Raw genomic sequence first — 14,428 nt, 5'->3', positions numbered from 1 at the left:
TGTTGCACACATAACAGTAATCCCGGTTGTGTTCCCATTTCAGATGTTTCAATAATCCTGGTTGTGTTTGTGTTTCCCTATTGCAGACATGACAATAACCCCATGTTTGTGTTCCCCTGTTGCTGCAGACATGACAATAACCCATGTTTGTGTTCCCTGTCATTGCAGGCGTGACAATAACCCATGTTTGTGTTCCCCTGTTGCTGCAGACATGACAATAACCCCATATTTGTGTTCCCCTGTTGCTGCAGACATGACAATAACCCATGTTTGTGTTCCCTGACATTGCAGGCATGACAATAACCCATGTTTGTGTTCCCCTGTTGCACACATGACAATAACCCATGTTTGTGTTCCCCTGTTGCTGCAGACATGACAATAACCCATGTTTGTGTTCCCCTGTTGCTGCACACATGACAATAACCCCACGTTTGTGTTCCCCTGTTGCTGCACACAGGACAATAACCCATGTTTGTGTTCCCTGTTGCTGCAGACATGCCGGGCAGCCCGCACAACCAGTTCACATTCCGGCCACTGCCGCCGCCGCCGCCCCCGCCGCACGCCTGCACCTGTGCCAGGAAGGCGCCGGGCCCCTCAGACTCCCTGCAGAGGAGATCCATGACCACTCGCAGCCAGCCCAGCCCCGCGGCCCCCACGGCCCCCAGCAGCAACCAGGACTCGGTGCACCTGCACAACAGCTGGGTCCTCAACAGCAACATCCCCCTGGAGACCAGGTACGGAGCACGGGCACAGAACTCGCCCTGGTTGTCCTAAGGACAAACCTCAAAATGAGTCAGGGAGGGTGGAAAATTCTCTGTAAAAGTGAACATAAACAGCATTATAGTTCAGCTGATCTTTCTGGAGCTACAAGCTTTTCTTACACTTTATAAAGATAAATCTCTGCTGTTTCTGGTGTAACAAGCTTAAATATCTGCCTATACTTTCTGATGCAAGAAAGGTGATCTCTGGGGATTCTGTCCCATGAAGTTTTGGTTCTCTTCACTCAGCGGTCAGGTAGATCTTTTTAAGCTTCTCTGCATCCCTGTTCACTACATTCTCATCAGGCTTCATTTGGGGACAGTACTTTGCAATTTATTTTTCTTTCGAGTTCAGTTTAAATTTTCTGGTTTCTTACTGGGGTTTTTTGCAAATTTGAAGCTTCTCATAAAGGGCAAATACAGAGATACAAAGCTGTATCTGTAATTGTATAAAGGGCTGTATGGTGAGTTAGGAATTCAGACCAGAAAACATCCTTTGGGCACTGCATTAGTCATTCACAGAGTGGGAGTTTTCCACATTTTGACCCTTCCCTGGTTGTTTCAGCTGATTTTATGCCCCCACTGGTCACTCCCAGAAGCCTCTCATGAAGCTGGCAGAAAGGCTGGCTGATCCATACGGCAAATCTGTGAGTCTGTGTGCCAGGATGTATCTGCAGTTTGTGTGCAGACAAGTGCTGTAGCAGGGGACACTGGAATAAAAAAAATATTTGTCATCAGCATTTCCCAGGAGTCTGCAGGGCACAGCACAGCCTTGGAGAAAAGGAAGGGCTGCAGCTTGATTTTCCTTCCTTTACCAGGGAATGATTCTGCCAGGACTGAGCTGGTGCTTTGACCTCATACCTGCATTCCCTGCTTTCCTTCTTCGTTAATATCTAGCTACACATTAAAAATAATCTTACCAAATAAAGAGACATTTCAATGACATGTTTCTGTGCCAGGTCTTTAATAACACCAAATCTAGCCAGATATCTACATACCTAATGTAGCTAAGCAGATTTTTTTTAATTAAATTTGGAACATTTGCAGTCAAAAAGAAGACTTGGACAGTGTATTCCCTACTGTAACAACTAGGCAAAAATCAGAGTACACATATTCAGCTTTTCTCCCAACTGTCTCTCCTGTTAATTCATAAACAGAACATGTGTTTGATGTTTTATTTACTGCCATGGAATATTAGAGAATTTTCAGACAGGAAAAGATTTCCTAGAACTGATCATGGGACTGTAAAACCTGTTCACTCTGGACAGACAGAAATTAAGCAAGTTTCCGAGTCTGCTCATAGTGATGATGTGTAAAAGAAAATTCTCTAGTTCCAAAAATGTTTGTAATATTCAGATTAAACTCGTACTCTTACATAATTAGAATTTGAAACTCAGATGAGATGGCAAGGGCTGCAGTAAAGACATTCTTTGGCGAATGTGTTTGAAAGTTTTCTTGTACAGTAAAACCTAGTGACATTTTTATAGAAAAGGGCAAGACAGAAAAGTTGTTTTGTGCTTCATCTAGAGGTACTGCACACACTGATCTGCAAAACACTTTTGTCAGGGCCTGACTTACTAATGTTTAATGATGAGACTGACTTGGGAAGATGAAATCACTTCAAGTTCATGCCAGCTTTTGCAAAACTATAATTAGAGTCTGTCTGTGTGTTGCTGCCAAGGCCAGCTCCCTCACTCTGGCAGTTATTCTGATTATAAGCAACCCAAATAAAAATAAGAATTAAGAACAGCTTTAAGACTCCAGAGGACACATTATCAAACACCTGCTGCTGGGGGAATTGGGGAAGAGCTGTACCTGTGGGAGGTGCAACAGCTCCAGCTGGTGACTGGCTGTGCTGCAGCCTCCAGCCCTGCAGTGTGCCCAGAGATGCAAATTCAGCCTCCATTTATGCATGCACACACGTGGGGAAAAATAAACATAGCCATTATTAAAGTTACTTACGAATATGCAGTAATTTCCTTGTCACACAGAGAAATGCATTTTAAGCAGTGCCAGAAAAAGACTGCAAAGATCTCTCACACCACATAAAAACATGGAAACATTGATTCTCTTTTTTAGGATAATGTTATTGGGCTCTTACAAAAATTGATTGTTTTCCCCTCTCCCCCAGAATAAAGCACTTGCAACTAACTTATTGCCTGTTCCCTTTCTTTCCACTAGAATAATTGTTTTTTCAGACTTCATAGATACTTTGCTCTAATGCTTCAAATCTTGTGATTTACAGTGTAATACATTGTCATTATCTCTGACAGCCCCAACTGAACATAGCAAACTACCTTTTATGGAGTAAGTGTTAAGCCCTGATAACTCAAAGGAATGTTTTTCATTTTCTCCATGCTCTTCTAGTTAACTCAGTATTTGTTTCCATATCTTGCTTTCTTAGTTTGGCTTTTTTTCCCTGCTGTTTGCTATTTGTTTTCCCATTTCAGTCAAATCCCAAAAGAAGAAGTAAAATCTAGATGTTAAGTAGGGATTTTTACCTGAAATTTTTCATACCTTCCTTATAGTCTGTTAGAGATCCCTCATGGATAAACCATTGGTCACACTTCTTTTGAGTTAAGTTTTGACATAAATTACCAAACAATCAGAATTTTTCGGTTTTCTGTCTAAATATCAAAATTTAGCTAATTTTGATTTTGTTTCAAAGGGGAGTTTTTAGTCCTGTTTTGTGCATCAGTATTTAGGATGTTTGCTTGTTCCTTCCTTTTTTAAATCCAATTTCTTCCTGGTTCCTGTAGCCCATTTAGCAGTGCTGGCAGTGAGGTTAATGCTGTGCTGAATGGGCTGAAATCTCCCTTTAGTGCCCTGGCAATGAGCCAGTCCTGTGCAGAGACAGCTTCATTTAAACAATCTGATCACCATGGAAATGGCTCCTCTAAGGGGACACTGAAGTACCAGAACATAAACCTGAGATTCAATTACCATTAATTTATATAAAACTTTGAAGTGCTGGAATAATAACAGGAGTATTTGGGGTTCAAGGCAGTTGTTATTTTTAGTTACAATTCAGCAATAGGTTGAATCAGGTTTGATTATGTCTCTAAACACTTGGAAACTTGGAGAGTTTTGGAGATCAAGAAGTGTATTTGAATCCCCATGTAGATGAAATCATTCCTTTCCACGTTACACGGATATTTAAGGTGTATAGGTATGATTAGCTGCGTTTGTTTTCCTGAAAATAACTTGGTAATATTTCTGTTTGGTATGATTCTGTTTGGCAGATCTTGACAACAAGCAAGAGATTTATTCTGTGCTATGGTTTAGCTTTGTTCTTTTTAAATCAACCTCATAATTATTATCTCTCTTCAGGAAGCCCACTGCTAGCCTTTCAAATCACAGACACCTGTACATAGTCCCTTTCTATGTAAGCTGGAGTGATTTTAAAAGCAAAAATAGTCAAAAATGCATCTAGAAATTCCCACTCAGTTCAGTGTGAGCCCTTGCAAGGTTTGCTCATTCTTCTTGGTCTCAGCATTTGAACATGTTGTGGCTCTTGTGCATCTTGCCTCCAGAGCAGAGACTGAGAAAGCATTTCCTGTGCCTTGACTTTCTCCCAGAGCCAGTTTTCCATAGCAAAGGGAGCAGCTTTTCCAGCTCCCAGGCACACAGATGTTAATGAGCACAAGCTACCAAACGAGGAGACACTTTCTGCTTGAGCAATTCACTGGGAACACGTTTGCAAATGGAGCCCACTCTTGAGATAAATGGCTACATCTGGGGCTCTTCCAGGGATAAATGTAGGGGGGGCTTCCTTTATGAGCTTTTCTTCAAATAATGTTGGCCAGTATTTTCTGTTATGACATTTCTCTTGTATTTTCTCATTTTCTACCTAATTAAACAATAAGTCAACATATATAGAGGCTGACCACATTAAGAACAGACACATGACAAGGACTTTTAAATTCATTGAGTCCCATGTGTTCTCACTGCCCAGCAGAAAAGATCTGAAAATATTTCTCTTTTGAATTCCAAAAGATAAATTGATGACTGTCAATACAACCATGAACTGAAAATAAAAGCTGTAAATATGACCTTAAAAATTTAATAATGCCAGAATAAAGGTGTCTTTTGGGGGAATAAAAATACAAACATTTGTCAGCTACAATGAAGTACAACTTCCATATCAGCAGCAATGGCCCTTGAGGGTCCTGCTTTGAGTAGTTTGAGATCCAGTCACTAAGGACAAAAGGGCAATTTCTGTTGTTCATACTCTCTGTTGTGTTTTTTCTCTGTGAGAAGGTCTGTATGGGCTTCCCTGGAATCATGGGACAGTATTTGTGTAAGGGGTTTTATCAGCTAAATATAGCAACCTGCACAATCACGCTGCAGATCCTCCTTGCTCATTGTTTTGAGTAATGTGATGATATCTAAAGTTATAACTAAATGTAAAGCTGTGTTGTGATTTTATGGCCACCAATGAGCCAGCAGCCTTTCAGCTTTCTATGAAATAGTGTTTCCACTGGCAAAACCAGAAACAGATTGGATTTGAATTTTGAAAGAGAGAAATAAATACAGGTTAATACAAAGGGTCTGGGCTGTGAGAAGAATGAAAACAATTCTACCTTTTCACTTCCAAAATAATCAAATATGTATGTGTAATGCACATACATTTGTAACAATCAGCAGATGGATGAAGAGCCAAAGAGACACTGTGGTTACCTCAGAGAGGGAAAGCTTTCCAACTGCCTCTTCTATTTGTGAATATTACTGAGCCTTTAATATTTATTTATGGGTTGGAGTTATCAGTGTAATAATATTAAGTGACTTTTATTTCACCAACAAATGCCTTACAGATTATGTCCTATATTTCTCTTTATAAGATAGTATTATCATCTTCTTTTATGGATGTTTTTGATGTTTTTGTGAACATTCAGTTTTTCTCCACTTGGAAGGAGTGGTGCTATCAATCACCATTATAAATGCTCTGATTTTTCATGTGTTCTCAGTTCACGAAAAAAAAAAAAAAAAAACAAACCAAACACCACAGTCCTTAGCTTTTCTCTTAGATCAAATATTAAAGCACACATCAGGCTGCAGTCACATCTAAACTTTTGAACTGCAGGTTTTATTATTTTGCTCTTTAGAAAGAGAAGCTGATTTTATAGAATTGATAGCAACAGTTGAGCATGTCCTGACGTCCTTCGGGAACCATGGTGTGCTCAGGCAGATGAGGAGTCAGCTGAGTTTATGAGAACACAGCCACAGTCTGGCTCTGGAAATTTGTCTTTGTGCCACCAGCGTTTCTCAAATTCTATAGAAATGTCTTTGGGTGCTCAATATACACTCCCAGAAATGGAACTTGTAAACAGTTGGGGTTTTTTAAACATTTTCTCAGCATTATTTCACTGTAGCTCAGTTTCAGTGTACCATTGCTCCAGAATCTCAGTTTTATTGCGAATGAGAGCAGTGTCAGTTCTGCTCTGTGTGGATGGAGTTGTGTGTCCAACAGTGACCTGAATGAAATTATTCCTGGCTTAGGAGTCCCTGGTTGTCAGAGCCTTAGTAATAACAATTTTCTGTTCAGCACTTCCTTCCCTTTACCTCTGATACCTCTGAGCTATGCTCCATAAAGGATCATCAGTACTGCCAATATCAGACCCTTCTGCTGTAATTTCCAAAACATTTAAATGAGAAATTAACAAATAAGTAGGCTTTTGTCATTATGTCTTGAATTATTAAAGTATGTAAAGAACAATTGACTTTTTATATTTGTAACATTTGTATATATATGTGTGTGTGTGTGTATATATATGCATACATACTTCTCATATGTATATGCTTATATCTAATAACATATCTTATGTGGTGATTCTACTTCTAATTCCCTGAATATCAATAGGAATTTTGCCATGATATTTTTTCCTAAAGTCTAAGTGATTAACTGCTGACTGAGAAAGAACTTCTCATCCTTGCAAAAGCTTTCATGTGTGACAACAAAGCATGGAATCCAAAATTACCAGCTGTGCTCTCACAGCCTGATAGAAGGGGAAGCAGGTTTATGCAGTTCTGTAAACAGTTCTGTTACTTCATTTGAATTTATTCTTTTACTGCTTATGAGTTGATATATTTTGAACTAAAATTAGGTAGCATTACAACATGGAGAGCGATGCCATCTTTCTAATGTGTGTATCTACAGTGGGAAGGAGATGTGCAGTGTGATGCAGTGCCAGGGTGCTGTGCTCAGGGTTAGATGTCAAGTTTTGACTGAGTGCAGCTCATTTGAGTAATAATCATGACGCAGAATAACTAATGCTCAAGTTTAATTCTTGTGGTTTAGTCATAAGACTCCTGATACCCAGGCCCTGTAAACTGCAGTGCAAGCTAACCTGCTAACCTGTATTCTCATTTGCTTTTTTTTTTTTGCTTTTTTTTGGTGTTTTTTTTTTTTTTTTTTTTTTTTTTTTTTTTGTTTGTTTGTTTGTTTTGGTTTTTTTTGTTTTTGTTTTTGTTTTTTTTTTTTGTTTTTGTTTTTGTTTTTGTAACTAAAGGGCTCTTTAGAAGATAAAAGTGCTCTGTAATACCTTTTTATTTTCTATAATCTGGCATTTCACAAACCGTAACCTTTCTTTTAAAATCTTATAATGGAAATCCATAATACCACACTCATTACACCATTCCAACAATTACCGTTTCAGGAACATGTATTTACAATATTCCTCAAGTCAAATGTCACAGCATAACAATGTTTCATACCTTTGAGTGTTTGATCTTGTACATCCCACTGTGTATTCCTCAAAGAAATCCTCCCAGCATGCATTGATTGATGCAGATGTGCATATGGAAACTCATCTTGTGCCTTTCAAAGGTACTTTTGCCATTGGGAGGATTCTGGACCTTGTCCCTTGCTGTTTCAGCCTGGAACAGGGGAGCACCAGGATGCGCCAAACTCCTTTGGGTCATGCTGTGCTGTGAGTTTTGGAGGTGCACCCATCAGAAAAGAGGGCACTGAAGAGGCTTGCTCCCTTAGATAAAATACAGGCAACAAGGACCAAAGAAAGCTGGTGCTTGCAAAAGAATATGTGCTGGGTCTGGGCAGCCCTGAACCAGCCCTTCTTTCCACTGTCTCTGAGCACATATCACAGTGAGTTGTTGTTTAATGTTAAATAACCTCTCCTAAACTCTCTTGGAGAGCCCTTGCCAGTTCTGAAAAACTATCCTTCCTCCTCTAAAAAACTGCTCTGTACTTCAGCACCAGAGCTCATTCTACAAGGCAAATTTCTGTACCTTATATTTTGTGCTAATCTAAGTCTTTGGGTTTTTTTCTTGAAGGCAATCAGTCCTGCAAAGCATGCTGAAATAGGTCTCCAAATGAATTCTTTCTTAGTATGTTTGAGAATCACTGCAGCAGGCAAAAGCATTTGAAGAAAAACTATTCTCAAAATAGCTCAATTAAGAACAGTAAAGAAATTGTCTCACCTGTATAGTAACCACAGTTCTTCAGAATGGATTAACCTTGTAAATCAGGTGACTGAGTAGTCACTTTTTTTGTTTGTTTTTAATTTCCTGTATTCCATGGTAAAAAATAAATTATCTCAGTGCCACTGGCTTTAGCATTTTGGGTATTCCAGGTGAATAAACCTGGTAGGTGTGGATGGAGAGGATACTGCTGGCAAGGCACACAGGGGCTGCTTGTCTTGGAGGATCCCAGTCCTCTACTGAGAACAGCCTTCCCTCAGAGAAATTTGCTTAGAATTTATTTATGTTATGTTGTTTCACATACATCTTGGAGGATCCCAGTCCTCTACTGAGAACAGCCTTCCCTCAGAGAAATCAGCTTAGAATTTATTTATGTTACGTTGCTTCACTAAAACATTGCTGGACATCCTGTGGTGTGGTTAAAGAACGTGCAGAGGGCATTCAAACACACGTTTTCCTGCCTGATATTTTCTGTGGCTGTATGCAGTATTTACCATGCAGTGCTTGTACAGTTCCTTTTGCTTTGTACCTCACAGAGTGGTTTCACATCCTTCTTTGTCTTCTCTTTGTAGGCATTTCCTGTTTAAGCATGGATCTGGGTCTTCAGCTATCTTCAGTGCAGCCAGTCAGAACTATCCCTTAACCTCCAATACTGTTTACTCTCCACCTCCTAGGCCTCTTCCTAGAAGCACCTTTTCCAGACCTGCCTTCACTTTTAACAAACCTTACAGGTGCTGCAACTGGAAGTGCACAGCTCTGAGTGCCACTGCCATCACCGTGACCCTGGCCCTGCTGCTGGCCTATGTCATTGGTAAGCCCTGATCCTTCCTCTGCTCCTTCCATCCCTCCCCTCTGCTCTGTCCTTCTGCTGCCTCTGCACTGACACACATCGTGTTTTACTCACAATATTTGCCATTGGTGCTCTCTAAATCCTGGCAGACAAAACACTGCATTGGCTAAAGGTTGAACACGGAATTCTCATTAACTTTCTGCTCTGTTAACCTTGATGCTGCTTAGCAGACAAAGAAATATTATTCAAGATTCCATGTTTATACTGGCAGAGGACTCCTACTGATTTTAATTGCTGTGATATTTTCTTGAAGGTTTGATTTTCATACATTACAACATTGTTGCTCTTAAAGAATTATTGGGAAAGACTGGTAATGTTTAATTGTGTTTTGCCTTGCTATCCTTAGTTAATTTCTTCAGTCTCATCACCATTTAAATCTTACATGACTTTCCTCCTAATTGTTATAGGAGTTATATATATGTATTGCTATATTGTCATTTACTAGAATGACAACTAGCTCTAAAAATAATTTTTTACCATGTTGTCTAAGATAGATTTTGTTATCCCTTTATTGAATTTATGTTTAAAAAATGGGTTACATAGTACCAACTCAGCCATTTTATTAGCAAAATATATTGGACAGGTTTATCAGAGGAGCTAGGAAGGGCTTCCTCAGGTTTTGGGTTGGTTTTTTGAGGTTTTTTTTTGGAGGACAGGTGTACTGGAGGTGGGTTGAAGTCAGTGTGGTTCCAAGCATACATAGGAGAGCAGTTCTTTGTGATTTCCTACATGACATTTAGCCTGAACTTTAATTACTGCATTGGGTTTTCAATCTGAATTGAAAATATTAAAGAACATTCTGTGTGTAGAATTTAAGAACATGACTGTGGCTTCTGCAAATACAGGGAAAACTAATTTGTTTTTGCTATCTCACCCACACTCTCAGGCTGTTGTTTTAGATGGCAGGAGCCAGAGTATTCCTCGTGCCCTGTAGCTTGAATGGGAATAATTCCAGTTTGCCTGGAAAAACGCAGTTCATACTTGGTAAAACTTGACAGAGATAAAAGTTCAGATACCTCTATACTGATAAATGGCCACTGATTTTCTATACTCTCTGAATAAACATATCTACAGTGAAAATTATTAAAATTTCAGTAATTTCTTGCTCCCCACTGAGGTTTTCTTTGGTCCCATAGTGACGAAATTTTGGTTATTGTCAGCAAGGTGCTCATCAGGAGGGATTTTTTTTCGTAATGCATATGGGAAAGCAGATTTGAGCATTTCTGGTGCCTGATGATTTGAAAGCACCTGAGGATCCTGTAAGCTCCATTAATTGCAGAGTTCCATAACAGCTGCTGAGCATATGCCCTGGCTCAGGACTGGCTGCAGCATTTCTGCAGCCTCATCTGTTTGCTGCACATTTCATCCCACCCACACCATTGAGATTTTATCTGCATGAAGCACTGTCCCTTTCATCCCTGTTTAGATTTCAGTCTGCCACTGCAATTCCTGTGACATTCCAGGGATGTTCTGCTCTGTGTCAGCAGGCTGGGAAGGCTGGGAGCTCTCCTTGGCACCAGGAATTAAAGAGCTCTGTGTGACTCTGCTGTAAAAGTATCTGTCATGTCCTGGTAAAGGGTGGAGCATGTTTCCTTTAGTTAGGCAAAAGCAGGTAAAATGGAGCTATTTTTGCATTTTATAAGTTATTACTGTTTCTATTAATGTTTTCTAGGGAAAAAAAAATACAGATTTTTGAACCAGGAGTTCTAATTCAGAAAAATTTGCAGGATGCAATTATTTGCTCTTTTCCCCAGAAATGTTTGAGTTGCTTCCCTGCAGATTCAAGTAGTATTAGTTAGTTTATTCCAAGTGAATATTCGTTCTGCCCATCTCTGGTTGGTTAAATACTTAAATAAGTTTATGGTCTCTCCTTATGACTCAGATACCTCAGTTTTTTCTCTTTTGCTGGGTTTGATTCTTAGCCTGTAAACTGTTTCCAGAGTTCACTGGCTCTGTGGGATTGCATATTTGCATATCTTTTCACATCAGAAATTGAAATGTGCATGTTTTAAAGGAGTAGTGGAATATAGAAATTCAGCCTGGATGTAACACTCTGAGGTTGGAATTCACTCCCCCAAGTGTTTTCTCCTTGCCTACTCTGATTCAGATCCCTCACTCCATCAGGTTTTCATCAAGGCAGATGAAGCTGTGTCTGAGCAATCTTAGCAGACATGGGCCCACTTTTTAAAACAAAACTCATTTTAGTTTCAGGACCAAACTTAAACCTGTGATCAGCTCAGCAGTTGTTACTGAAAAAATAAGGAAGGCTTTTAAAAGGCAAAATCGTTTTCATCGTGGTATTTTCTGGCATAGCCTTCATTAACTTACCATGAACCACAATTTCAGGCCAAATGAGTGTTGATCAAAATTTAACATCAGGCTTTTTCTTCTCCTCATCCAAGAACTTAAATGTTCTTTTTCAAGTATTTTTCACTGGCATTTAATGCTTGAGCTCCACATTACTTTTAAAAGGACACCCAAATCTCAACCTCAAGTGGGAACATCTCCAAAATCTTAGAGACGTGAAGCTCATTCCAAATGAAAATTTACAAGTGGCTCTTATATATATAATGAACTGAGACCTCTGCCAGAATGCTCTGAGCTGTGATTTCTTTTCAATCTAACGGTAAACTAGCAAAATATTTTTGTTCTTTTATTTTTTCAGCCTTTCCCTCTTATCAGTGAGACTCAATAGCAAAGCTTTTACATAAGAACGTGTAATTTTTCTGTATTTTCTCTCCTTTGAAGTGCTACTCAGTTAAAAAAAATACTGTTTCTCCATTAATCCTCTTTTGGCCTATAATCACTGTGTTTACTATTTGGCCTTGCTGAAATAAATTTGAGTATTTTATGGACAGTAAGGAAATTATAGAACACTGTTGGTGGTTGTGTAACAGCAGATTTATTGAAAATCTTTAGTTTATCAAGAAAAACACATATTTTCACTCCAACAAGAGTAATTTCTGTGACTAGGTTCTAAAGTCATAGTAGTTACTCAAAAAACCCCTTATTTCATAAAGTGCATGTTTGGCCTTCAGACTGTTGGAGATGTAATTGTAAATGCCTTGAATTATTTTCTATGGGAAAAGTCCTACGTACTTTTATTTTTCATTTTCAGTTTTCCTAATGTAAATCCTGTGAATGTGAGGCAGGTTCTTGAATTTGCCTGGGTGAGCAGTTGGGACACACCTCAGGGAGGTGACCTTGGTGCCTCTCACCAGTGCAGGAGGGGCTGCAGCAGCTTCACCAGCAGCTCCTGCTCTGCCTCACAGTCTTGCCAAAAACTTTAAGAGTAAATGAGGCAAATATAAGAAATAGAAGAAGAAACATGGTATTTCTTTTGGTTTTTTGCCACACCACATCATTTCCCTTAAGCCCAGTACAATGGGTGCTCTGGCTGCTCATGTAGTAGATTTTTTTTTAGCCCATTAGTGAGCAGGATTTTTCTTCCATGATACTTTAACATTTTATCAGCTGATTTGGACTTGCAAATCACTGGTCCCATTGATCAAAGGTGCCAAACTCCTGATGTTCCTATTGATTTCAGCAGGTGATGCAAATGTTCAGTGCCTCTGAAAATCGCATCTCATGTTCTTGGATTTCACCATCCCTGACTATGAAATGACTGTTTTATATACAAATGAATTCTCCAGTATGGATACAGAGTTGGCCCTATCCATGATATTATCACTATTTATGAGCAGGCACTGGAGGTGGGTGTTGGGTTTTAAATTACATTAACATGGAGGGTAAGGAAATGAAATCCTCTGTGCTGCCTCACACTGTGACGTGGCATTTCTCACTGCATGTCCAAGGAGAGGAGTGATGGTTTCAGCACTAGGAAAGGCCAAGCCAGGTTTTAAGGACAGATGTATCTCATGCATGGATTTATAACATTGGTTTCATTGCTTTAGACAATGTGTAACAGCAGCAGGAAAGGAATTATGCAGAGAGGGATCAAGGGGAAGATGAACTGCTGCACACTGAAGGATTTAATGGGCTGGTAAACAGTGTGGGGTGTTTGAGGGTTGTGAAAATGTTGTGATACAGGTGAATAACCCTGAAATGCCATTGGAGAACTCTCACTGACACAGATACAGCAGCATCTCTCAGCTGGGAGTTGTGGTGTTTGCTCTCCTGGATCCTGGCTCTTACTGAGGAGCTTGATATGCCACAAATACTATATTTATGTAATACTTATATTACATATTAGTGTTCAGAGGAGAAACATTCACTGTTGCCCAAGACTAGGTTTTGTTTATTCCTAAATATAAAATATGACTCGGTAATGAAAAATGAAACCGTCTCGCAGGATTGCAGGGGAGGGGGGTCTGTTTGTATTTTCAGGTATAAAAATGTGTTTGACATAAAGAGAAAACTTCTTGAGACAGGGGAGAATGCTGAGAGTTCAGATGGCTGCAACCAATACATGGAGGAAGTCCTTATTTCATTAAACGCCTTAGATAATCAAAACAGTTTACCACTTTAATATGGATTTTTACAAAAATATTCTGAAGACTGAATCAAATATTAAGTCTCAAATTCTGCAATCTGTTTACAGCAGAATGAAATAGTATTTTATTTGTAAAATGAGCTTACAGAAGATCACCTCTCCTAAAGGTCAGGATCAGAACCTTGATTCTGCTCTTGCGTCCAAGTATTTTTCTCATTAATTCACCTGTACTGGAGCTGAGACACTGATGCATCTGTGGCTTCATGCCACAGGGAAATCCAGTTTTCTAAGCAGAACCTGCTCGCAGTTACAGAAACAAACCATTTTCTGGTACTTGGAGCAGGTGCAGAGAGGAGTCAGCTGCTGATGCACGTTCTGTACCAGCTCTTCTGAACTCTGGGGATGATCTACTGAGATCCTGTAAAACGGCACAGAGAGCTGAACAGGAGCCTTCAGTGCAGGTCAGCACTTTGGAGGGGTTTCACATTTGCAGGAAGTTTGTCTTTTGCAGTTATCTCCCAGGCAGTAAGTCCTCATTGCACAGGATTTCTGGCCATCTCCTCCCTCCTGAGTGTCCCTCCTGCACTGAAGCCAAGGCTCCAATTCACATTGTGCCAAACACAGGGCACCGGAGCTGACAAGCTGTGCTCACACAGAAGGTGGATAAGAATAAATTCAATTAGATCATTGGCTTCCTAGCAGATGGCAGGTTAATCCAGTTTACAAAGCCAGCTCTGAAAAAACTTGCTTGTGTCTTTGTGGTTTTTCTTGAGTGTGCAGCAGAATTGTGGGGACTGAGGTGGTCACCCTGGAACTGTCTGTTTTGTTTAAATGGTGGACAAAAGAAGTGATGTGGTCAGTTATTTCAGAGGTAAAGACACAGGTTTTTGTTCTGAGCACAGCCCTACTGGTTTCACTTACAGCAGTAAA

General features: G+C 39.7%; 1 protein-coding gene across 1 annotated transcript in view; it reads left to right on the top strand.

The window, feature by feature from the left end:
• Positions 1-615: 615 nt before the first annotated feature.
• TENM1 (teneurin transmembrane protein 1) overlaps positions 616-14,428 on the top strand; it is a 136,884-nt gene continuing 123,071 nt past the window's right edge. Inside the window, exons 1-2 of the mRNA XM_083876528.1 lie at positions 616-734; positions 8,927-9,006. Of these exons, the coding sequence (XP_083732654.1) occupies positions 619-734; positions 8,927-9,006 (196 nt within the window). The 5' untranslated portion in view covers positions 616-618. The remainder of the gene's footprint in view (positions 735-8,926; positions 9,007-14,428) is intronic.

This window comes from Zosterops lateralis (assembly GCF_965231275.1).
Source record: "Zosterops lateralis genome assembly, chromosome: 21".
Taxonomy (NCBI): Eukaryota; Metazoa; Chordata; class Aves; order Passeriformes; family Zosteropidae; genus Zosterops; species Zosterops lateralis.
This window is presented reverse-complemented; position numbering and strand designations above follow the sequence as displayed.